The sequence below is a fragment of the Rattus norvegicus genome, chromosome 3 (genome assembly GCF_021556685.1).
Source record: "Rattus norvegicus strain SHRSP/BbbUtx chromosome 3, alternate assembly SHRSP_T2T, whole genome shotgun sequence".
Taxonomy (NCBI): Eukaryota; Metazoa; Chordata; class Mammalia; order Rodentia; family Muridae; genus Rattus; species Rattus norvegicus.
Genome location: NC_141536.1, coordinates 21,757,361 through 21,782,935, shown reverse-complemented (window position 1 = coordinate 21,782,935; position 25,575 = coordinate 21,757,361). Strand labels below are relative to the sequence as shown.

Genomic DNA, 25,575 nt, shown 5'->3' with positions numbered 1-25,575 from the left:
GGGAGCAGCCCATAAATCAGGTCCCACTCCCACCCAGTCACTAACAAGCCGCTGCCTATCTGCCTACATGGGGTCCCTGCCTCAGGCTCCCACAGCAGCAGCCTGCACAACCAGCTGGCCCAGGCCTCCCCAGTGCCTTGGCCTCTGCCCCCACCCAGGGCCCCCATAAAGATAGGAATATTTTTTTTCTTTTAGAAGAGTGAAAAAAGATATAGACCCAAATGAAGAGAAACACCAATAAAGGAGGAGAAAGGCCTGCAGAGTCACGTGGGGGCAGAGACCAATTGGGCCTCCGGTGGCCCCCCCCCACCCATGAGGGGAGGAGGAGAGGACGATCGGACAGGGCCAGTTTGCAGTCCGCCGCTGCCTGCCCGCTGCTGGGGGAAGAAGTTCCTGACAGCCCGATAGCCACTGCCCTACCTGGGGCCTGGGAACCTCCCCACCAGGACCCTGGTGCCCAGTGTCCACCCTTATCCGGCTGAGAATTCTCCTTCCGTTCAGTAAGTGAAGGCCGGGGCCCAGGCCTCTACTGGCCAGCCTCCCTCCTCAGTGCCTTGCTCCGGCCTAGACTGGCCATTGCCTGCTCTACAGAATGACCAGTTCCTACCACTCTGGGCAGGGAAAAGGCCAGGGGTCTCCCCAGGTCCATTTCCCCATTACAACACCCCTCATCTCTTCCTATGGTGTGCTACAGAGGAGTTAGGCCTATGGCGACAGACCCTAGGGTTTGAGGGTGGTTGGTGGTGTCTTAGAGGTGGCCGGGGGTTCCTGAGAGTATGGTGTTCCGTGTCTGTCCTGAGGGTCTTCTGGATTTGGAGTCTTGCTGCCTGAGTGTCTGGCTTGCCTCTGTGTAGGTATCTGAGCCTCCATGTGTGTATGTCTGTGTTTCTACTGTCAGTCAGGGTCAGAGTCTTACTTTGCTTCCCTGGGTAGATGGATGAAAGGGTGTGAGTCACTGTAAGGGTATACAGGGAGAGGGGGCATTCAGTGGAACCCTGGAAGAAAGGGCTGAGATACAGGCAGAAAGAGAGAGAGCAGCTTGGTGCCCATCCCCCATCCCACCAGGGATTTAGCCCAGAGCCCACATCATCCCAGATGCCCCTGGTGGGCTACTCTAGAGATGCCAGTCAGGAGCCCAGCCCCCATTTCTTCGTCCCCGCTGCCTACTGGCCTCTGTGCCTAGGTTCATCTGGGGACTTTTGTTTTGGTTTTGTTTGTGTTTTTGCGACTAGAAATGAAATGGCAGAGCCTCACACTGGGCGTGGTCTGCCATTGAACCCCATTCCCTCCCCAGTTTCACTTTCTGAGGGTTCCTATCTGAAGGGGATTTGTGCAAAAGCCTATATAGCCCCTATCCCTGAGGTGTAAGTGCTCAGTGTGGGGAGAGGGCCTGACACGCCTCTGGCTCTGGCTCTGTCCTTCTACGATTCACCCACGCAATTTCACTCAACACAGCTCTGTAGGACAGGAAGGCAGTGACTTGCCTGAGCTAGGACAGCCAAGTCCGTCAGATTCTGTGGTGCTTCCCTCCATGAATGTCTTGAGAGGCTCGCTGTGCTGGGTCTTCAGCTTTATGCAAGCACCCTAGTCCGGCACTCACAGAAACCCGAGCTACGGGGTGGGATCCATACCGAGTTTTGGATGGGTGGTTCTCGGCCAAGGCATAACTGCTGTACTTCCCCACTGAGGCTTTCTGGAATCCATTTCCAGCCTCCCGAACTGCCTTCCACCCCCTGGTGGCTAAGGGGACTGGGCTGGGTTGAGTAGGCCTCTTCAAAGATCTCTCAACCACAGTTACTTAACTTGAAAAGCTGTGTGGTCTGGTGGACGTTTGCAGCCCAGAACAACTGCTTTGCCACCTCACCCGCAGGACCAGTATTCCAGAGGCTCCCGTTCTCTCCCCCTCCCCCTATGCCCAAGCTAGAGGATAGCTCACAGGGGCGCGTGGGTACAGCTCCACAGCTTAGCTTTTGGGTCTCTGAGCCCATGGAGCTCAGGCTGCTTACCAGACCTTGGGATGTCGCAGAGTGGGATAACCATGCTTCCCATTTCCACACGAGCACCCTGAGGGAGACTCCTGGAAATGGGGTTCGCCCCGAACTCTTGCTGTCCACTCCACCGCATCCATTTTCAGCCACCCTCTGGAAGGGCTGGCTTCGGCAGCCTGAGTAGGCAAATGTGGCAGTGCTAACTCAAAAGTCTAGTTTCTTCCTTGCTTGTGCCTTGCCCACCACCCCACTCATGCCCTTAACCAATTTCACACGGCAAAACGACCAGCGTTCAGGCCTTGGCACCCCTAAACTGGACTAGCAAACCGGAGCTCGCCTCCTCCCTGCGCAGGCGGAGGCCCGAAGCTTCCCCGCGCACGGCACCTGACCGTATTCTGGGGTGCTCAGGGTCCCCAATTCTCTTAGAACTCGCGGGCTTCGGAGGATCGAGCTGGGACTGGAGGGCCAGGAGGTGAGGGTGAAGGCCGAGAGGGGCTGTAGAGAGGGTAGGACACAGGCCGGGTTGTGGGGAGGACAAGGACCGCGCCTCCGCCCCCGGATACCGCACGCGCGCATATAGAGCGGCCACCCCGGCCCCGCGCGGCGGGTTCGCGAAGCGCGCAGTGCGGCGGAGGGGCCCGGGTCCCAGGTGCGCCTCGAGCAGCCCCGCAGGCGGCGGGCGCGGGGAGGCGGGGGCAGAGCGGGACGGTCTCCCCGCCCCCGGCCCGAGTGGCCGTCATTGCGGGCGGGCGGGCGGGCGGGCGGCGCTGAGCCCGGGTGCGGCTTCATCGCGGGCGGCGGCGCGGCCAAAAGGTGCGGGGCTCGGTGCGGGCCGAACGCGGGGTGCTGCTCGCGGGAGCGGCCTGTGTGGGCGCCGCCGTCGTACCGGCCCTCACATTCCCGGCCACGGCTCTCGGGATCTGGACTCCCCGTCTGAGGTCTACCGGAGCCTGTATCCCCTTCTCTGTACCCCGTCTCCGCCGGAGGTCTCCGCCCCGCGCCCTCGACCCCGCTGCGCCCTCCACGCCCGCTCTCGGCCCGACGTCTCGGCTCGCCGGTGGGTGCCGTCGCTGCGTGGCTTTGTCTGCGGACCCAGCGGCCCGGCTCCAGGGTTCTCTGCTTCTCAGGGTCGGCCCCTGTCCCTCCACGGGGCCACGCCTTGGAGCTCTCTGCCCGCGTGTCTCCCCATCTCCGACCCTCTCGCTGGGCACCTTCATCTCTCCAGGTTTTCCGTTTGTGTTTCTGTCACTCTCGCTGCCTCGGTCTTCCCGGGGTGTCTCTCCTTGCTCGGTGTCTCTCACTGTGTCTCTGACTCTGTGTCTCCTTGGTTTTCTCGTTGGGCCTGTCACTCCTAGCCTCTGATTCTGTCTTTTTCGTTGCCCATCATCACTGGTCTTTCATCTTTTTACTACGTACTGTGTATCGATCTTTAGATCATCTATCAGTCACCGTTCATCATCTGTCCATCATGACCTCACCTATCATTTATCTATCTACATAATCTATCAATATCTACCTACCTACCTACCTACCTACCTACCTACCTACCTAACAATCAACCATCTACGAATCTCTCCCAATGTCTTTGACACAGCATTCCTGTCCCCGTCACCCAGGATCCCCTCTCCGTTGAGCAGTGCTGGCTGGGGTCTCTCTGTGTCTCTTCTAGACTCGTCTCTGCCTTAGGTCTCTGTCGGGCCCCCAGACCACTCCAGCTGTGTGCCCTACTTCGCCCTGGTTCCCTGGCGTCTGTCTTCCCCGCGCCTGAGCCTATCTGATTTTCTCAGAATCGGGGTTTTGTTCTCAGACAAACGAATCGGGATGGAAATGCATCGAATCCGAGGGTCCCGGATCGGGCGCGGCAGAGGCGGCAAGGAAGCATCCCTGGAGCGCGGCGGGTGGCTGAGCTGCAGCGCCGGGACGCGGCCCGCAAACCCCCGCACCCGGCCGGTGCTGGGGACCGCCCGGTGTACACAGACCAGGGCAACCCCAGGCCAGTCGCCGTTGGCCCGCGCTGACTCGATCCTCCTTTCACAGGCGGACGCCGCGGGCATGGACTATTCGTACGACGAGGACCTGGACGAGCTGTGTCCAGTGTGTGGTGACAAGGTGTCGGGCTACCACTACGGGCTGCTCACGTGCGAGAGCTGCAAGGTGAGCGCGAAGCGGGAGCAGGGAGGGTGTAGGCTGCGGGTGGCAAGGGTGCGGGCGGCGAACGAAGGTCGAGACCTGGCGCTCATTCCCTTCCTCTGGAGCAGGGCTTCTTCAAGCGCACAGTCCAGAACAACAAGCATTACACGTGCACCGAGAGTCAGAGCTGCAAAATCGACAAGACGCAGCGTAAGCGCTGTCCCTTCTGCCGCTTCCAGAAGTGCCTGACGGTGGGCATGCGCCTGGAAGGTGCGCGTCCTGCACGCCCGGGACCCCTGACTGCTGGCCGCCCCCAGGGAGCCGCGGGCGGGCCTGGGAGAGGGGCTGAGGGGAAAGCCGAGCAGTTTCTGGATCCAGGTGATTGGCCCCTCGGCGTGACGTTGGGGCCCCAGCTCTGCAGGGAACAGAGGCAACTAAGGGAGTCTAGCGCCAGAAGAGTCCGTGCGTGTAGGGCCTGCCTGGGCTCAGTCCCAAAATATCAAAAGTAAGACTTCCGGCATGGTGGTCCATCCCTGCAATCCCAGGACTCGGGAGACTAAGACAAGGCCAGTCATGAGTTGCGTATTGAGATCCAGTATCCCGTCCCTCGAGGGGGTTAAGTCTTTCTCCAGGACAGAGCTGACCCCCAATGACTCACTGTGTGAGAAGCTCCCAGACACCCCCATAGATTCCCCACACCAGCCAAAGCCTCAGCTCTCAATAACTTGACCATGTTCAAATTCCAGCTGTATCACTTGTAGGCTAGGGACTTCGCTGAGCTGCAGATGCCCCCATTTGAATAACGAAGTAAAAAAGTAATGCTTGTCTTGTGTTAGTGGGAGGCCTGGGGGTGGGGTGGGGGCGGCAAGCAAAAGCGGGAGTTGCCTGCTGTGAGGGGAAAGACTCAGTAGAATAGCTGGAACTGTCATTATTATCACCCTTTCTGCTGCTGTTTGTCCATCGCTGTTCAGACTGTGCATCTATCTGTCTGTCCAGGCATCTAAGTTTCACAGGAATTGAGGTTCCTTCCCATGCATTCTGAGTCCAGCCCTGACTCAGGGTTGGGGTGAAGGGAACAATGGCCTATGGCTACCTCTCCCCTCCTGTTCTGGTCCAGAGAAGACAGCAACAGTCCATTAGGTCCAGACTCAGAAAGTGGACAGTCATAGCTTCTACCCTCCTGGCCTCAGTCGGGCTGAGCGCCCAGCCGGCAGCTGTTGGCTAAAGTTTTTGCAGAGAAGGTCCCAGAGGCTGGGGAAAGCTGTGGCCATAGCCTGCTACCTAGAGAGGGACTCGGATTGAAGGAGGTACCCTGTCCTGTGTGGGGAGCCCCCCTAGGTCCAGGTCCTGAGCAGGCGGAGAGCTGGCTATTGTGGGTGGCAGCAGCCTGTGCCGGCAGCCTGAGGGAGCGCAGAATGCTGTTCACCTCCAGGCAAGAAGATCTATGTCGGGCAGGCTCCCAAGTTCTGTGGAACACCACCCCTCTCTCCCTTTTCTTCGAGCTTGGGTGGGGTCCTGTCTGAGCAAGGGCTGGAACCACACTGGAGCTGCAGAAATGCACCTGTTGAGTCTGGCGGGTGACACATTCTTGGCCAGGAGAAAAACATCTGGTCAGCAGAATAAATCCCCTCCTCCAGCACAAATCCAGGCTCACAGCAGAGGGCAGTTGGGGAAGCTTTGTAGAGTCGAGAAGGCACCCCACTGTGAGCAAAGCAGGGCTCCTTTGCTTTCACCATCTCCCTGTCAGACCAAGGTCCAGGCACCCAGGAGCTCTCAGCCTGAGGTATTCATATGGGGTAGGACAGGAAATTCTGCCTGGGGGAATCCGGAGACTTCCTGGAGGTGGCAACGTTGGACTGGGTGTTAAGAAATTGCAAGGGAAAGAAAGGGGTTTCAGGCAGAGGGGAGGGTAGGTGAGTGGGCAGAGGGGAAGTAGATCCGCTCATGAGAATGTGGAGGAAGGCCTGGGATGCCAAGCCAAGGCTGTTGCTCTCACCTGTGGGCAGAGAAGGCCACTGAATACGGCTGGGGGGGGGGGGTGTTATATGCGTGTGTGAGACATACCTTTTTGGGAAGGATCTGTGGCAGACAGTTGGGGAAGGTGAAACCTGACAGACTGCTCCTGCCCACAGCTGTGCGTGCTGATCGAATGCGGGGCGGCCGGAACAAGTTTGGGCCCATGTACAAGAGAGACCGGGCCTTGAAGCAGCAGAAGAAAGCACAGATTCGGGCCAATGGCTTCAAACTGGAGACCGGACCACCGATGGGGGTTCCCCCGCCACCCCCTCCCCCACCGGACTACATGTTACCCCCTAGCCTGCATGCACCGGAGCCCAAGGCCCTGGTCTCTGGCCCACCCAGTGGGCCGCTGGGTGACTTTGGAGCCCCATCTCTGCCCATGGCCGTGCCTGGTCCCCACGGGCCTCTGGCTGGCTACCTCTATCCTGCCTTCTCTAACCGCACCATCAAGTCTGAGTATCCAGAGCCCTACGCCAGCCCCCCTCAACAGCCAGGGCCACCCTACAGCTATCCGGAGCCCTTCTCAGGAGGGCCCAATGTACCAGAGCTCATATTGCAGCTGCTGCAACTAGAGCCAGAGGAGGACCAGGTGCGTGCTCGCATCGTGGGCTGCCTGCAGGAGCCAGCCAAAAGCCGCCCTGACCAGCCAGCGCCCTTCAGCCTCCTCTGCAGGATGGCGGACCAGACCTTTATCTCCATTGTCGACTGGGCACGAAGGTGCATGGTATTTAAGGAGCTGGAGGTGGGTACCTCCTTACAGACCCCCAACCCCTGGCTCTAGCTACTAATCTTGGCTGCCTGGCATCACCCTTTGATGGACAGCCCTGCCCAGTGGCTTCAGGCAGTGTCTGGGGAAGCACAGCTGCATGGAAGGAGGGCATTTCTGAGCTATTGCAGCTTCCTGGTGCCTGCTGCCCCCCTGTCCATCCCTCTCCCTATCTCTTCAGTCTGTCTCTCTTGGCCTTTTCCTCTCTCTGTCCCCTCCCTGGCTTGTGGTCTCTCAGCACCTCCGTGTTCTGCTAGCCTTTGCTTCTCTCCCAGTTGGCATTTCTACAGGCAGCTCCCTCTTTCTTTGAGACCCTGGGTTCTCTCGAACACGTGTCTTGGCCCCCAAATCCCCAGCCTATGTCAGAAGTAGGACCTGCCATCCTATCCTCCCATCTCTTCAGAAAGAACACCAACCCCACCATCCTCAGCTGTCATAGATGTGGCTCTGGGTGTATGACTTTGTGTGTTTGTGAACCTAGTTACTACCTGGCTAATGTGATCTACTACCCTGTGATGGTGATGGTGATGGTGATGGTGGTGGTGGTGGTGATGGTGATGGTGATGGTGATGGTGATGGTGATGGTGATGGTGATGGTGGTGGTGATGGTGATGGTGATGCTGCTGCTGCCCTCCCTTATCTCAGTGCCCTCTTTCTCCCAGGGTTAGTGCACATGAAGGTAAAGAAAGCATGATCAGAGCAGGAGGGACTGAGGCTAGCAACAGGAAGAACTTTCCAGTCAGTCATTTCATCTATCGGTGTGAAGCCCTGAGATCTGAGAGCTGACTCTGTAGTGCCCTACCTAGCTCCTTGTGTGCACCACCCCCAAGACTCCAGAATCCTGACCAAGACTGACTGCTGCCTGGCATGGATACAACCCAACCTGACCCTCCTAGGTCAAGCCCCCCTGGTTGTTCTGAGGCTAGCTATAAACAGCAGGCCGCTGCCCTCCCTGCGGGAAGCCCTGCAGCCTTGAGCGGCTGTCAGTGCTGACGCCACTCTGCCTGGGCTTCCTTTGGGCATATGGCCAGATGGGCTGGGGGCACTGCCTGCCTGCCTGCCTGGCATCGAGGCGAATAAGGTGTAGCAGGAGCAGCCCGAGCCCCATGGGGGCACCTCAAGCTTTGACCCAGGGCACTCTGAGAGTTAGGGTCTGATGACTGACCGTGACTCTTCATTTCCACTGTGTAAAGCCTGCCGTGACCAAGGACATGCCGTGTCTCTGTCTTGGGTGACTTCTCTCGCTGGCCCTTTCTAGGCCATCTGATATAGGAGGTGAATGTTAGTCAGATGGCGGAGCCTCCCACCTGCCCTGTACTAGGTGCTCAGTACGCTGGAAGATACCCCAGCCCCCACCTCAAGACTGCAAACATCCCCCGAAGTCCCTGAACAGAGAGTAGAAGAAGCTAAGCTTGGATCCAGGGGCAGGGCACTTCCTCTGGCTGCCTTCCTGGTTGGGGAGGTGGGGGGTCACGCAGGATGGGAAGGGCTTTTGTCCTAGCGTTGCTGAGTGTTTTTTCCTGCTTCTGGCTTCTCTGTGGCCCAAACCTTCCTGCTTCCCCTTCCCAGAACCTGTGAAAGGAGCCCAGGAATCTTAGCCATACTCAGTTGCTGCTTGTGAGGGACCTTGCAGATAAGCCCGAGCCCAGTCCTTACGGCCTCTTGAGCAGGCATGCTTTGCCAGGCTGGGGGTCTGTGTCTAGGAGGCCAGGCATGCAGGTTGGAAGAGCTGAGGTTGCCCAGTGAGCTGGTTCCCACCATGCCACATGCAAATCTTAGGCGATGGGAGATGGGAAAGGGGCTCTGTGGCTCTGAGACTAGGTCAGCCCTTGAGGTGAGCACTGGGGACATCAGAATGAACTGGACCAGGAAGCTGTAGGGAGGGCAGGAAGACATATGCAGATTGTCGATAAACAGGTCCCTGGGCTCCTCACCTGGAGGGAAATAGAGGACCCAGGGGGAAAGCATTCCTCCATCTGTGGGAGTCAAAGGTTTCTCTGCAGAGGTGATCAGAAGACAGGTCGGGGCATGCAGCCTGTGGACTTAGCAAGGTTTCTTTGCTCATCTGGCCTCAGTTTCTGCATTTGTAATGTGGGAGGAGCCTAATATTTCTCTGGAGCCTTGTAAAGGCTGGGTGAGCTAGAATAGGTAAAGGATTTGTCATGTAGCTCAGTACACGAGAAGCCTCACTGGTAGAGTTCATTCCTCCTCTCTGGTCTGCCCCTGTTTGTAGCTTAAGAAACTCCATTCTCAGGCCTTCTGGGAAGAGCACAGGGAAGGACACACAAGGCCCACACACCTCTGAGCTCTGTAAAATGGGACCCACTTTGGTGTACCAAATTCTTACTTGAATGGTGATAGTTTCACCTTTACCAAGTGTTCAGCAGAGTCACCAGGAAGGGACAGGCTGGAGGAGGTGATAGGACTCCATCTTGACATCTGTCCCTCCTCAACGTCCCACTCTGCTTCCCCACAGACCCCCTGCTAGCAGCAGATAATTGCTCGGAGAGATGGTTTATTAATTAAGTCTGCCAGTACTGGGCTGATAAACAATTGCTCAGCCAGGAGTGTGCCATGGCCAGCCATGGAGTGTCAGACCCTGAAGAATTACTGAGCTCGTTGGCCTTGGCTGCCAGACCGATCAGACCTCGGGGGCTCCAGAGAGGCCTGCTGAGGGAGAGGTCAGTGCAATACCATCAATATCCTTCTTGGATGCAGGCTCCAGTGTCAAGGCTCCAAGATTTGTGGTGGGCCACGGGAGAGCTCAGCAGACAGGCTGGGCTGGCCAGGGACCCCAAGCCAGGACTGCAGATGACCCTGTTCCCAAGGTAGCAAGAGGAAGGTGAGAGTATCTCTCACACACGCAGTTTCTTGTGGAGAGCACAGGCAGTGCAGCATGTTGGGGTTGGATGTCCGTGTGTCCATCTGCCCACCCACAGAAAGAGGTGGGCATGATAGGAACTTTTGCTTGGCCGAGAGGAAGATGTAGCTCGGCGGGTTCTGCAGAACCTTTGGGGCCGGTTCAGGTGCCCCGTGCTCTCTCCGGTGCCCACTGTGCCTGATCGTCTCTCTGCAAAAGAGGGAAGATGGCCTTTCCTATCACAGATCAGGAAATTACGGTTGAGGAGAGTGCATGACCGGCTGAGAGACTGGGACACGGAGTCTGGCGTGCTCAGCGTAGCCTCATGTGGCCTCATGCTGCAGCCTTCTCATCAGTCCTCAAGCCGGGCCACCCAGCCCCACAGCTGAGGTCTGGGTAGAGTCTGCTGCAGGGCCGGGCACCCAGGTCATTATGACCTCCCTGCCTTCTGCCAAGGCTCAGTCTGCTTATCTCCCTAATACTCCTCTTTATCATTTCTCCTGCCCTGCATTTCTCCCATCTGGGCACAAGGGTATCTGCGTCTGTGCCTGAGATGGGGGTAGAGCATGTGCAGCCATGCTGGGCCTCTTTCTGGGTCACCCAAATGGCTCTGTATTTACTTTGTTGCTATTGAGACCGCCCTATAGGCTTTTCCCACCCAGGGGTCCAGAGGTTCTTGGTGATCCTGTCTGATCATTTGTCCCACGAGTATCTGTCACCTGGGCAGGCATGAGGGGCTCTGGCACTGTGTTTCTGGAGCGTTGGTTTTCTCCTGGGAAAGGGTGATGGAGAGGGAGATGTGAGGAGAGATGGAGTAGCTTGCGGTCAGAGGCTGGGTCTCTCTGTTCTAACAGTGATGGAGCTCAGGACAAGCAGAGGCCTGGGCTGGGGACCCAGAGAGGAGATGGGTAAGGATGGATAGAAGCAGGGCCCTCCTGCTTCCTGCCCTGTGTGTTGGAGCAGGGGTGGGTGGGTGGAGTCCTGAGCCTGCATGACTGTGTGGATGCTCTTTCCTTTTGCCCCTCTGTCTTTGTTAGGATTGCCGTGGCTGTGTTGAAACGCCATGACCAAAAGCAGTTTAGGTGTGAAAGGGTTTCTTTGGCTTACATATCCTGAGTCCATATCCCACAGTCCATTGAGGGAAACCAAGACAGAAGCTCAAAGTGAGCAAGAACCTGGAGGCAGGAGCTGATGCAGAGGGCATGGACGAGTGCTGCTTACTGCCTTGTTCCCCATGGCTTGAGCAGCCTGCCAGTTTATAGAGCCAGGAGCACCAGCTTAGAAGAGTGGTAGGTCCCCCCACCCCAACCCCCCACACACGCACTAATTAAGAAAATGCACTACAGGCCTGCTTACAGCCCAACCGTATGGAGACATTTTCCCAGATGAGGTTCACTCCTCTCAGATGACTCTATCTGTGTCAAGTTGACATAAAACTAGCCTACACCTGCCCTCTCCTTTCTCCTCACCTGCCCGAGGATGCTCCAGAGGGGAGAGGAAGGCTGTTAGGCTGATAGAAGAGCTGGTTTTTGTGTCTAGTTATCTCTCCTTGGGCCTGGGTTTGAGGGAAAGGTGGATGTTTTGTGGAGCAAATGCCCCTTGATCAGCCTCTTGCTGATGCCTGAACGCCCAACAGTGGCATAGGTGAAAGCCAGTCCTGCCCTCTCATACTCCAAAGTACCAAGAAAGACAGGCATGGATTGGTGCCATCCCAAAGGGCAGCAAAAAAGAGGAGTTGAGCATAGCTTCATGGAGGAGGTGACAGTCTATAGGAGACTCTGAACTCCTGGTGGCAAGAGGGACGGGGGACAGGTTGTCTTCTAAGCCTGGGGGTAAAGAACATGGACCTAGAGCCACACTGAGCTGTACAACCATAGGTAGCTTGCCTGAGCTCACTGCTCAATCTCTTCTCTCTGTAAAGTGATGGTGACTGTCAACACGGTTGACATGTAGCAAGGTTGGTAGTGGTGGCAAGGTGTGGCCCAGGGAGAGCTGGGAGTATCTAGCCAACCTCAGTCCCATTCCTGGAAAACCCATATGGTAGAAGAAGAGAATTGACCTCTACAAGCACATTGTGGTACACACACACACACACACCAAAGGAAAAGCTTTGGGCTGTCTGTGTGGGAAAAGGAGTTGAGTGGGGATGAGGCAGTGAGAGAGGAGAGGGAGATGACAAAGCGTCCCTGGCTGCTGTTCTCATGGCTCTAGTAGAAGTTGCTCCTGTTGGGAGCATCTGCCTGTTCTGTGGGAGCATGCAATGACCCCAGAGTTGAGGGACACTCAGCAGGGACTGTCCTCTCCTGGACTCCAAGGCCCACTGCACCCTGATGGTTAGGATCTACCTTGTTCATCGTCCTGTCATTGCTGCAGACAGCTGAGGTATCCATGAGTCAAGTAGCTCCTCTTTCTTCCCCAGGAGCCTAGGTACCTCTGCAGCTCCCCTAGGGACCCTTCAGGGGCAGCCATGATCACAGGCCCTCCACAGGGCACAAGGGTTGGTCTTCACAGCGTTAGCTCCTAGTCTTTAGATTTCCTGGGTATGGGATGTGTGACTAGACATCTCCAAGCACTTGAATCACCGAAGGATTGAAAACATGGAGGTCCAGAAAGACTTGGGGACATGTGTGAGGTCGCACACTTAATGAAAGATCGAACTGGGGCCTGAAGGAGGCTCTCACTGGGCCCCAATGAAGCAAACAGGTGGACAGATGGGACCATCCAAGACTTTGAGTAGAGGGTTGAGAGAGGGGCCCAGAGGACAGTCCCCAGCTGGATCTCTGCATCATTCTACCCTACAGGTGGCTGACCAGATGACACTGCTGCAGAACTGCTGGAGTGAGCTGCTGGTGCTGGACCACATCTACCGCCAGGTCCAGTACGGCAAGGAAGACAGCATCTTGCTGGTCACTGGACAGGAGGTGACTGAACTGGTCTCAGGCCTCTCGAGGCTGGCTCAGGATACCCCAAATTCCAAATTCAGGGACATGCACTAGCCAGACTTCTCTGTGTCCTGGGGCCTTTTGAGGAGCCACTGCGTGGAACGGCCAGTGGAGGTTCTTCTAGGAGATAACAGTGGAATTGGACTCCCCAAAATAAGGCAGAGTTGGTCAGCTGGTATTAAAATGGCGGGTGACAGTCTATGCTGTCACACACGTGGAAGCTGCAGGATCAAGGACTCTGAGAAGGGGTTCAGAGTAGGGCCAAGGGACTGTGGGGTAGCAAGTGTGAGAGATGAGATTGCAGGCATTGCTAGGGGCTAGAGAGCAGGCAAGACCCTGTAGGGTCTCCATTTTCATAATGATGAATGAATGAATGAATGAATGAATGAATGAATGAGTGAGTGAACAAATGAACGAGTAAGAGTGGGGGAAAGACCCAGAGAGTTCAGACTCAGAATTTGGCTCCTTTAGATAGGAATGTGTAACATGACAAAGGTGGGAAGCCATGGAGAAGGCCTGGGAACTCCTGAACGCTGCCCCCCACAGGAGGGACATTAGGGTGGCCAGTGGATATGGGTGAGGCAACCTAAAGTGCTGGGGTCTGGAGACCTTTAAAGAGGGCAACGCAGACATGGGGGAGAAGTAGGAGGAAGAAAAGAAAACTCCTGGAGACAACAGTGTGGCCCCAGGAGGGACACGGGTTGAATAGTGGGCACAGTGGGAACAGGAACCAAATGTAGACCAAGTTCCTACTTCTCTACCTCTGCCTCTCAGGACCTGTGTCCTAACCTTGGGTTCATATCTCTCATGTTTCAAGGCCATTGGAAGAAGGAATGGGCATGCTTGGTCCCAAGGGGTTACTCTGGGCCACAGGAGTGCCAGGACAGGATCTGGGGTGTGAGTGAGGACACACTGGCTGCAGGAACATCCTGGGTATAGCCACCCACCTATGTCTGATTGTGTGACTCTGCACACACAGAGATGCGTGGGTGTCCATAAGTGCCTGCACTGTGTAAGCATGAATGCATATGCAGGTGTGTGTCTGTGTCGCTGAGCATGGCCACTGAAGGCCAGGAGTGGGCATGGGTGTGCAGCATGAGTACCATAGCTTCAGGGAACAGGTAACTGTGTGACAGAGTGGAAGAGAGAGAGAGAGAGAGAGAGAGAGAGAGAGAGAGAGAGAGAGAGAGAGACTCACAGAGAGAGAGAGAGAGAACAAGTAAGGTGGTAATGAACCAGCTCTTGTATGGTGGCCATTTCCTGTGCTCAGCAGAACCACCCACACTGCCTCCTCCCCTGCCCCAGGGAAGGGCACTTGTCAAAGTCAGCTATGCAAGAACAGTCCGCACTACAGGGCTGAAGGCAACCCCTTTTAAAGGAAGTATCCTTCAGCTCCCAGTGCTCCCACTACCTGATGCCTGCCCCACTGCCACTAAAGATGGGGCCAGCCAGCCACGGGTGCTCAGCTTGGTTCAACAAATGGAACAATGCTGGCAAAATGGTGGCCAGAGGCTCAGTGCTTGACCCAAGTCACTGATCAGAACCTTCTGCCCTGTACCCTTTCACCCAAGCCCCTGTCTCCCTCTCTCTCTGCCGGCCTCTCTGACCTGCCCTCTGCCGGTGCAGGTGGAGCTGAGCACGGTGGCTGTGCAGGCTGGCTCCCTGCTGCACAGCCTGGTGCTGCGGGCACAGGAGTTGGTGCTGCAGCTGCATGCCCTGCAACTGGACCGCCAGGAGTTTGTCTGTCTCAAGTTCCTCATCCTCTTCAGCCTCGGTGAGTGGCCTCTGGAGGCTCTGCAGTGGAGGGTGGTAAAGACATTGGGGTAGTACTGTGGTTAGAGAACCCAAGGGACAAGGATCCTCCTTTAGTGAGTGTTATAAGGGCACATGGCCAGGGTCTGGGTGCTCCCTGGAGGGCCATGGTTTCTCAGTGTGAAATCCCAAAGACCGAGATGTTGTCGGTGTTTTGCTTTTTATGGGGTGGAAACCTTTCTGAACATCTGATTTGTTTCTGACCAATCACGACAGAAATTGCTCTTCATACCCAGCACACTTAAATGCCTGCTGCGTTTAGGACTCTTTCTTCCCTGACTCCCATCCTGGGGTCCCTGTTTTCCCTAACTCCCTGAACTACAGGGACCCCCTGTAGTTCTGACGCTAGATCCCTTCTCCTGTACATTCATTCATTCATTCTGCAAACACCCGCTGAACACCTGCCTGGTGCCAGGGACTGGAGGCAACGTAGCCAATGGGAAAGACCCCAACTACTGCCCTCAGAGCCATGCACTTGGGGGAACAGCAAGTGTCTTATAAAGGGAGGAATACATAGATGGGGACTACATAGCAGCTAGATGCCACAGATATGAAGGTATGCCTCAGAGAGCCCAAGTCCTGGGATAGAAAGCTTGGAGGAGCCTTAGTGTATGAGTTGGATGGAAGATTCCGCAGCAGGGAAGCAGTTATGGGATGGGAGGGAAGAGAGAATGGAGACCTGTCTTTGCAGCAGTCTGGCAATGATGCTACCTAGAGTGTAGGAAGTATTTGGAAACAGAGAGAAGAAGGGAGCTGGAGAGAAAGCCCAGTACTCAGGCAGAGTTGGGCTACTTGCCACATCCATGTGGCAAGGGACAAGGGCCTGGGGACTCTCAGCCTGGCTAGTGCTCTAGAGAGTGTTAGGAAATGACCACAATGAAGTAGCCACCTTAGAGTGTAGCACAGCCTTAGGGGCCCTGGTCAGGATTGGGAGAATCTTGGGTGGGGGTGCTCAGCAAAGAGGACCTCTCAGCACCAGTCAGAGCCCCAGCATGACTCCCTTAAGGGAGCCCCACAGTCCCCTTTCTCCTACAGCCAAAGCTACTAGGTCCAGTTGGATGCTGGCCTCCCTATTTCTCTAGGGGCTAGGCTCAGTGGTGCCTTGACTTGGGGCAGTTCAGAGCCACCCTCCCAGCCCATATGCTAACTTCCCCTCCAGTAACTTGGAGAGATCAGTGCTAGAGTGGGGAGCATGGGAAGAGTCTCTGTATAAGTACATGGCTGCCTGGTTTCTACTCTGATCCCTCTGGCTTTGTGCAATTGAGCAAGTCACTCTCCAAGCCTCTATTTCCCCATGTGTGAAATGACATCCGTAAGTGTCCTTGACATACTGCAAGGGTACAATGAGGTAATTCTACCACGATCTTGGCCCTCAGAAGCATGTACTGATGTTCTTTATTAATCATCCTTATTAAGTCCATAACCAGATGAGCCAGAGTGACTGAACTAACCAGGCCACAGGCTCAGTCTTTATTAATGGTTTGTGTCTGGCTGAGGGCTTTATTGTCTCGGGTCTGGCCATGGTGTCTGAGGAGTTCTTAGCTCGGTGGGCCTGAAGTTGAGTTGAGGTTAGGGATGTCAGAGGCACAGGAGACAGTGATTCTGGGACCTCAACCTACTGGAGCCTAGAATGAGGGAACAATGACAGACACACACTGGGGCACAGAGTCCTTGGAAAGAGGCTTCAAGTTGGGATAGGAGGTGAGCAGTCCAGTATGACCAGAGTCGGGGCAACCCTACTGGGTTGGGATGCAGGATGAGGTGCGTACATCTGAGCTGGGCCTTGCAGTGTGAATAGGAGTGTTCTGGTGAAACAAGCAGAAGAAGCAGCCTGTTGGAAGTTATGGGGAGGGGAATGGGTGGAGAGGAGTCCACAAGGTAGACCCAGGATGAACTGTGCATGACCTCGGTTATTGGGCACCTTGAGCCTTCCTCTGGAATGGATCCCACTCTGGGGATAACCTGACCACCTCACATTTGCATATCACCATCTAAGGCCCTTCCGGCTCCAGCCTGGGGTAGGATAGTAGGTTGATAGCTCAGAGCCCTGCAGCAGGCAACTCCTGTATTTGGGTGATGGTGGATGGCCCTCTGACTCTGAAATGCAGGGCTCCTCGTCAGAGCTGAGCTTTCAGGAAAACTAGAACTCAAGGCAGGGCTGGTCACCTGTCCACAGACTTCCAGTCTGCCTGCTCGTGGCACCCTCAGCATCACCGCCCTGGGCTGGGCCGCCTCAAACCCAGGCAGTAACTGTCACCCACCCCCCACCCTGTCCCCCTCTACACACCTCCTTCTCGCCTGTCTCTGCAGAAGGGTGCCATTTGGCGTCTAAATAGCATCTCAGGCAGCTCAGAGGCAGGTAAGGAGGCTTAATTAAAATTAGTGCCTCTCTCCTGGCAATCGCAGTGTTTATGAAGATGGGCCCGGCCGGCATTGTTCCGCCGAGGACTTAATCGAAGCTTAATGGATTGACCTAACATTCGATTTCCTGATTCCCATTGAGGTGCACGGCAGCATTCCCTTAAGCGTTTGCAATTTACCCACCGCTCCAAGCCAACAAAAGACGGACTGAATAGCAGTGCCACTCGAGGGGCCATTGTGAGCGGGGGCGCCTGCCTGAGTCACTGCTATTGGGACAACATTCTTTATGCCTCGCTGGAATGAAAGGATTATTCAAATATTCAATTAAACCGTGAAAAGGGGGCTTTTCTGAGATCCTGGGGGCCCCCAGCTCATGGAGCTAGCGGCTGCTCCCAGGGTGGGGTGCCATCTCCCATCCCCTCCGCCTCCAGGGATGTGGGCAGCACTGTCTGTCCTGCAGGCTCAGGCCCCAAGCTGGTACTCGGCAAGGGTCCCAGTCCTGACCTGCCCCATCTTATAAAAGATAGGTTCCGAGGTGGCGTCTGGTTGCAGAGCTGGGGTGTGAACCCCTTGACATGCAAAGGGGGAATCTCCAGGTTGCGGGATGATCCCTGTTCCCGAATCTGAGGGCATGCTCAGTGTTGCATGGCTGTCTTCCGTCCCTTAGACTGAGTGAGCTCAGGAAGTTGGAGAAGAGAGGTAAACTGATCTAAGCTTTCCAGGTGAGGGAAAACTTAGGTTTAAAGTCAGACCCAGGGTGGGATCTTAGAGAAAATTCGGTAGGTTGCAGAGAACCTGGTTCTAAAGCCTTCCAGCTCTGGGAATCCCAGCCCCGCCCTGCCCGCAGCAGGCAGTCCTGCAGCTCCTAGCGTGGGTCTGAATCCTGCCCTGCTGTGTGGGTGGTCTAGGCACACTCGGATGCACTTCTTGCAGTCTAGACATCTCAAGGGATGAACAGGCCTGGTGCCATGAAAAGGATCCCAGCTCTGGTCTATGGCCACTGTGTCTGTCTATCCACCCCATAGCTGCCTCCATGCTCCAGGGCCATGGAGGCCTTAATATGTGGGGACTGAGAGTCCAGAGGCTTTTCTACAGAGGTGCTGACCCTGAAAAGTTGTCCTTGCCCTGCACCCTCCCCCTTTCTACTCCACTGTCATCCTGAGTCCCTGATGCTTGTTGCTGAGAACAGTAAATCCTGGTAAAGCTAGAAGCCTAGGCCCTGGTGTCACCATTCCTTCTATCTGAGCAGCACCCTGGCCCATCCTCCTCCCCCTCATCTCTTTCCTCTGGGCCCCTTTACTGGGTAGCTTTGAGATAGACCCCATCTTTCATCTATTAAGAATGTCAGAATAACCCAGGGATAGTATGGCAGTGCTAAAGTGGTATGGATAACCCAGGGATGGGAAAGGGTTGGGGCAAGGACGGATGGGATCAGTAGACCTCTCTTGCTTCCAGGAGGCATTCTTGGTGCAATGACTTCCAGCGATCACCACTGAATGTACCTGGAGCCAGTCAGGCTATCGAGCTGGGTTGCTCTGTCCAGTTGGGTGGGTTTCGCTGTACAGAGGCAGAGAAGGAAGGACTGGGCTGGAATCTAAGAGTCCCTCTCTAGACAGAAGGAGCTTTTCTTTTCCCCTTTAGGGCATAAAGGTATCTGTGAGCTGGTGGTCATCCCACAGAAAGAGGAAGAAAATTACCCTAACTCACTTACTGCAGAGTGATGGGAGTCAGGGCAGAAGCTGGCAGCGACCAAATCCTGCCATACGACTCAGGCCCAGCTCCAGTTTCCCTAAATCCATCTTCGGACAACACAGGCCTCGGCGGGTCTGCTGGGGGCGGCTGGGGATCAGGGTTGCCAAGCACCTCAGCTTTCCTGGCGCAGTGGGTGTTAAGAGGGATTAGAGGGCCAGGAGCACATGCTGGCCAAACTCCCCCACAGTGGAAAGACTGGGGGGTACCTACCCCAAGGGAAGAAAGCAGTGAGGGACCCATCTTGTGAACCTCTGGAAGCAACAGAACCCAGAGGAGGCCAGGTTAGGCTTTGAGGGCTGGGGAGCTGATGTTAATTAAACTCCTAGGCAGGGCATGAGCTGTTAGAGGCCGAGGGCTGTGACAGGGGCTTGAGGAAGGGACCCAGACATCCTATTTCCAGCCCGCTTCCCTGAGGGAAGGGACCTTTTAAGCGGGACAGACAGGGACTCTCCCACGGAGTAGCTTCCTCAACCAACTCCGAAGGCCTCTTTTGTGTTAAGGCCCAAGGATGCGCACTGTTCGTGCTCCAGCCCCAGTCGCATTTGGTCCACATGGAGCCACCTGCTCCTCGCCCTCTCACTGGGAGCTGGCCCTCCATGCCTATCTGCAGCTTCGTGGCCCCCATTGTTCTCACACAGCATGTCTGTATGGAGAGAGCTAGTGGGCCAGCCTGCCTGCCTGCTCACCCTCTCGCCTGCCTTCTTCTCACCCTCCCCCAGCCCTCCCTTTTCATGTTTTAATAGTTTAAGGGATAGAACCAGGGCCTGTGTGTGCCAGGCCAACGGTGTGCTCTAAGCCACTCCTGACCTCAGTGCCATTTTAAATTTATGTAAACGGCTTTGCCTTGCAAACCTTTGGTTCTTCCCACTCTCTTACCTCCCACTCTGCCTTGCTTTTCAACATGGCCCCACGGGCTCTGGGTGTATCCATTCCACAACTTCCCAGATGTAACTGACATACACCCACCCAGGCCCCTCTTCCTCACCACGAATAATGCTGCCAAGAGGCTGACCCCAGAGCCCCATGACTGAATTTATGGAGCCTCTTTCCAGGGTGCCCATGCCCAGAGTGCCCATGGGTCTGGCACCCTTAGACGGGTCCTTTGGACAGTGATGCTGATGACGATGTCTATCAGGGCAGGAGTGATGGCCACAGAAAGGCTTTGCTAGGGACCAGTTCACCCCATTTCATAGATGAGAAAATAGAGAGGTGTGAACACCACAGTGGCGATGCATCTGCTGATGTTCCTGATGGTCCTAGTTGTCAAGTATCCACAGTGACAACATCGAGGATGACCGGGCCAGTGATATGGCTTAGTGGTTGGTGAGGGCGGTGGCCATAGTGGTGATTCTATATAGGAATTTTTTAGGTGTGGTGGCACATGCCCTTAATTTACTTAGGAGGTAGAAAGAAGCAGGGGATCTCTGTGAGGTCCAGGCCAGCCAGGGAGACACGGTGAGATCCTGTCTCAAAAAGAAAGAAAACAAACAAACACTAAAACCCCCCAAAGACAAAGAAAGCACAGGGAGAAGCTTGGAGATGGTGTGCAAAGTGATGCCAGTGGTGGTGGCCACAGGGTGCAGATGGGAAGGTTGCCATCGAGAGGCTTATAGCAGTCTCTGCACCTACAGGTTGGTATCCCCTGGGAATGTGGTGTTGGTAATGCGGGTGACTGTGTCAGCCCAACTTTGTGGGTAGATGGTGACAAGAGGGTGATGGGCTGCTCCCGTTGCAGATGTGAAATTCCTGAACAACCACAGCCTGGTAAAGGACGCCCAGGAGAAGGCCAACGCCGCCCTGCTGGATTACACCTTGTGTCACTACCCACACTGCGGGGACAAATTCCAGCAGTTGCTATTGTGCCTGGTGGAGGTGCGGGCACTGAGCATGCAGGCCAAGGAGTATCTGTACCATAAGCATTTGGGCAACGAGATGCCCCGCAACAACCTTCTCATTGAGATGCTGCAGGCCAAGCAGACTTGAGCCTGGGTGCCAGGCAGCGGGCAGTAGGCAGGGATGCCACTGCCTCCAAAAGACTCCTTGCATTAGGTGATCCAGGAGCCCTGTCCCTAAGCCCCTGCCCCTGAGCTCCAGAGCTGTGTGTTTGGGATGATGGGCAAGGATGGGCGGGGACTGCCCGGGACAGGTTGCCTTCGCTAGCCACTGGCATGTGTCTGCCACTTGGAGTGCCCCAGAGGGGTGACTTCTAACCACTCCTTCCTCCGTCTGCCCCCAGCTTTTTTTCCTGGTATCTGAGGTCCCAGGAGGAGGCTTGGGATTCCTTGGTGGGCCTGAATGTCTGTTGGGTCAGAGGTCATCCTTTCCCTCTCTCCTGTGATCAGAGGCAGAGGAAGGTCTGTAGGCATCAATGAAGGCAGGGGAGGGGGGGTCTCCAGACTCCCCTGAAGCAGGGAAGGAAGTCCACTATTGCAAACTGAGTTTGCTAAATTGGGTCTCTAGAGGACACCATGAGAGCGGATAGGGCAAAAAGACCCCCTCCAGCCCCCCCCCCATCTAATTCTGATCCACTCCCTGGAAAGGGACTTTGTTGTGATCATCCTTTTCCTGCATCCCAGCTACCCAAGGAGGAGGAGGAGTCTGGCCCTGCCCTCCACCAGCTGGCTGGGCTGGTACTTATCTGCAAGGTTGCAGTCACCAGGATTCTCTTCCTTTTACCTAGACAGTCCTTGGAAAGTGTGTGAGAGAGAAATGGGCAGGAGACAGACTGAGGACTGAACTGGGATGTGGGGATTAGCACCAAAGCTCTTTCTCCTGACATCTCCTTCCTGATCATCTGGTCATCTTCATGTATCTTGCCTCACTCCTGAGAAGAGCTGTTGCTTGCCCTCTGTCCCAGCCCCACTATAGGAGCAACGGGAGGCCTGCAAGGGCTTAGAGTCCTTTCAGGTGGGGATATGGGTAAACCTAGGAGAACTCACGGATCTTTATATGACGACAGTGCTGAGGACTCTCTCATGGCTCTATCCTTTTGGGTCCCTTGTCACAACCCTTGAAGCTGGCCTCAGTCCCCTGGCTGCTGCTTTGCCTCCCAAAAGTCACTCTTCAGGGCCAAGCACTGAGGGGAGAGGCCTAAGCTATCCTCTGTTTCAGACTGGGCATCCACTGTCTTTCCTGCTTTCGTGTCAGATTTACAGCTTACGCTAGGCCTGCCCAACTGGACAAGGCTGTCTCCTGTCTTCAACCACCCTGGCTCAGACCCCACCTCTGCCCCTGAAATGCGTGATCCCACCAAGGCCAGAGACCCACAGCCCCAAGACAAGAAGTGCCCTTATAAACCCCTGCAGCCCTGAAATAAATTTTGCAATTAGTTTCCAGTAGCCTTTGTGACTTTGCATTGTGAAGCAAGGTGTAGTCCCTGGGGTAGGTTCGGGGGGGGGGGGGTAGTGCTGGTCTGCCTGTCACCAAAATAGTGTTCAGCTCTAACCCTCTGGGAAGGAGAGCTACTGAAATGGCTTAGCAGGTAAAGGTGCTTGCAGGCCTGATGACCTGAGGTGAAGGAGAGAACTGACTCCCGTAAATTGTCCTCTGACCTAGGTGCAACACACACACACACACACACACACACACACACACACACACACACACTTAGGACCTGCACAAGACCAAGCCACTCAACATTCCAGCATGGCTGGGGGAGGAACTTATGTAGCCCCTACCTCTGGCTGTCAATGGTTTCTGAGGGTGGGAGAGTCAGATTTCTTCAGGGATGTGAGCTTCACCCACATTCCGGTGCTCCTTTGGAAGGCCCTGCACCTATGTCACTAAATGGACTCAGAAGATTATACACACGAATTAAGGAAGTTGGGAGGGGAATGTGGAGAGAGTCCTGGAAACTGGGCAGTGGGGGATGGGTATGATCTAAATACAGTGTATATATGTGTCTACATACATACCATACGCATTGAAGATATTTTTAAAAATGAGACGGGAGGCGGTTGGAGAGCCCAGGGTGTAGAGACAGCAGGTGTTACTAGACTTTGGGACTCAAGTATACGAAAGGCCTGGGAGGTGCGGTGACTTTCAGGGGTCTCACCTCAGCTTCACTGGGTCATGCCAGTTCTGCCCCATACTGAAAGCGTATTCATCTCATGAACACTTTGCAAACGCCCTCCCTCAGCTCCCTGTCCTTGCGTCAACACCAGCAGGGGTGTCACTCGGGTTGGGGACCCAGACGCCAGCCTGGCTTTCCTTTTCTACCCTGCTCGCAGTCCCCACCCTTGCTGATGAGTCCTGCTAGGTGGCAGCACTGAGCTTGACCAACACCTGAGCGCTCCCACACCTCAGGCCCTGTTGGATCTGCTCTTCAGGCCATCTTTGTAGGTTCTCCACAGGAGGGGCTCAGCCACTGCCCCACCCACTTTAATCAATAGGATTAACCTGGGGCCATACTTGCTCCACCCAGGGTCTCCAAAACAACTAGAAAAAGGTACCTCTTTTAGGGGGAGGTAACAGAAAAAGATGTTCCTCTCCTGCTCTGTGCCTGTCCCAGGGCAATGTCCAGGCTTAAAGAAAACAATCTTAACCAAACAGATTATGGGGTGCAATCCCTTATGTAATTGAACCACAAATAAGAAAGTCGTTGATTCAGCTCACAGGAGAAGGCTTCTCAGCTGAGGGGTCATGTGAGTTGAGTTTTTAAGGAGGCCTAGGAATTCACCAGTTTAACAGAAACAAAGACAGTCCAGGAAGAACGGTGTGACAATAAAAAGAGAGGGTGGTGCCAGCTGACCGTGTTTGGCTGGAGCATAGAGGGTGTGGGAAGAAGAAGAGATATCTGGGATGGAAAGGACTGGAAAGAACCCCTTTGTTCTGTCTCTTGATCCCCAAACCTTTATGATTGGAACAGGGGCCTTCTGTGGGGGAAGGGATTCAGAGCGCATGGAAATGCAGATGGTTATGTTTCACCAAGGACCAGTCCCTTCTACCTCCTTGCATGCCCCCTGGGTCCCTAGCCACAGGCAATGGGTTTTGCCAGGGCTGAGCATGTGTTCTGCTGATACTTAGCAAAGCTGACCTGCTCTGGAAGGAATGGCCAACTGGCCCAGCCTTTCATCCTCCTGGGCTTCTTCGGCCTTCCCAGGGGCTCTGCTGGCTTCTCTCCTGTGTGACCTCCCCACACAGAGCCTTCAATGCCTCAAACACGGCTTCCTTTGCCTGCAGCCCTACATGTCTCTGGTCACAGCTGACCTTCTCTGTGTACCTACTGGGTGCAGGGTGGTTGCCATGCCCCAAACTAGCATAGGACTGTATCATAAGGTCTTCCGAGAGAGAGCCTGTTATCCCTCATTCGGCAAATGACAGACAGGGAAGGCTTCAAGTTCTTCCACATCCTAGGTCCCCAGAAATAAATGCCTGGAGACCTGGACTTGCATAGGTGAGCCAATGCTGTCCAGAAACTGTGTTCCAGTTGCAACCCGATTAAGGTTCAGGGAGGAAGCCGCCAAGGCCCAGGGAATGTCTGTGCCTCACTGGCTCTTTGGAGTTTCTCGCTCATCATGTTCTCTCTGCCTCACTTGCCTCACACACACCCTGACCCAACTCTGTAGCTTGAAGGGAGGCAGTCTGGATGGTGTTGGGGACCTGACTGGTGGCTGCCTAGTGAGAGAGTGCCCTGGCCTGCTCTCAGTTTCCTTCCATTCAGGCTCCTCCTCAGTGAGACAGTCATTCCCTCACTCCCAAGTGAATCCCAGCTCCCTGTGAGCATTGATTGGTGCCTGGCTGAAAACAGGGTCCACAACCATCGCCCATGCACTCAGGCTGCCAGCAGGGAAGCCCGGGGCCTGTGTCTGCAAGTTAGGTGAAGTCAATCTCCAGTCAGAGTGAGGAACTCCAGTCTCAGGCCAGGGACACTGCAGGTGCTGAATGGGCAGAAGCGATGACTCAGGGACTAAAAGCACTTACCACAAACCCTGATGACTTGACCTTTATGCCCAGAGCCTACACGGTGAAAGGGGAGAGCTGACTCATGTAAGCTGTCCCCTCACCTCCACACACGCATCCTGGCACATGTACACACACAAGATAAATGTGTGTGTGTGTGTGTGTGTGTGTGTGTGTGTGTGTGTGACTGCTAACTAGAACTAGCTAGCTGGGTGGCAAGGCAGAATCCCAAAGTCAAACTGGCAGCTTCTCTGCTCCTCCTCCCAGACAGCCCTATCCATCTACCCCTTCCTGGCCAGGAAGACAACCCCTGCCCCGGCGGGGGGCGGGGGGGGGGCGTCACAGGCGGAAAGCTTCAACACCTGGTTTATTATCAGACACTGACAGGCACATCTAGGAAGTGGGAGGAACCAAGACAAACAGCAGGACCAGCCAGGCTAGTCCAGAGGCCCCTTTCTCTCACTTGGGTCTGCCAGCTGTGCATTTCAGTCTGGGGTTCCGACGATGAGCTGAGGTCCTCTGGCTGTGGAGCTCCTGAAAGCCTGGGAGGAAAACCCTGCACATGCCTTTTAGTCCCCTGTAAGAAAAGTGTAAGGGCTCTCTTTGGGCAGGGCTGGCAGGAATGGCCAAGATTAGGCAGGGTCTGGGAGCAGAAACTTGGGGTCTGGGGGGAACCCTGCCACCCCAGCCTGCCCCTCATGGTCTCCCTGAGACGGTTTCTCTACAGTTAGAACACCTGCTTGCACCTACTGTCCCCAGAGCTTTCGGAAAGGATGCATGGCTAGCAGCCACCCCTCACCGGGACCCTTGCCCAAGTTGCCTGAGTACGTGGTTGGGAGGAGCTGGGGGTACGAAGCAGGGATCGTCCGGCCAGGGTAGGGGTCGGGAAGGTGGGGCCGAAGTAGAAGCGGCTTCGTTGCTACGAGCAGCCCTAGCAACGCACCCATTCAGCAGAGACAAAGGCACAGAGGCGCTGCAGTGGCTCTTGTTATCGCAGACAGCTATGCCTGTGGTTGGGGGTGGAGTGGAGGGGGGCTGGGCCCA

The 25,575-nt window shown here is 55.4% G+C and overlaps 1 protein-coding gene across 7 annotated transcripts; it reads left to right on the top strand.

Annotated features, from left to right (window-relative positions):
• The first annotated feature begins 354 nt into the window (after window positions 1-354).
• Window positions 355-21,968, top strand: Nr5a1 (nuclear receptor subfamily 5, group A, member 1). Of its 7 annotated transcripts, none has more exon segments than NM_001191099.4 (7): window positions 355-500; window positions 4,026-4,142; window positions 4,247-4,388; window positions 6,251-6,879; window positions 12,565-12,684; window positions 14,332-14,479; window positions 20,366-21,968. In NM_001191099.4, coding segments are annotated over 6 exon segments (1,389 nt in total). In that variant the 5' UTR covers window positions 355-500; window positions 4,026-4,040; the 3' UTR covers window positions 20,614-21,968.
• Window positions 21,969-25,575: the final 3,607 nt, after the last annotated feature.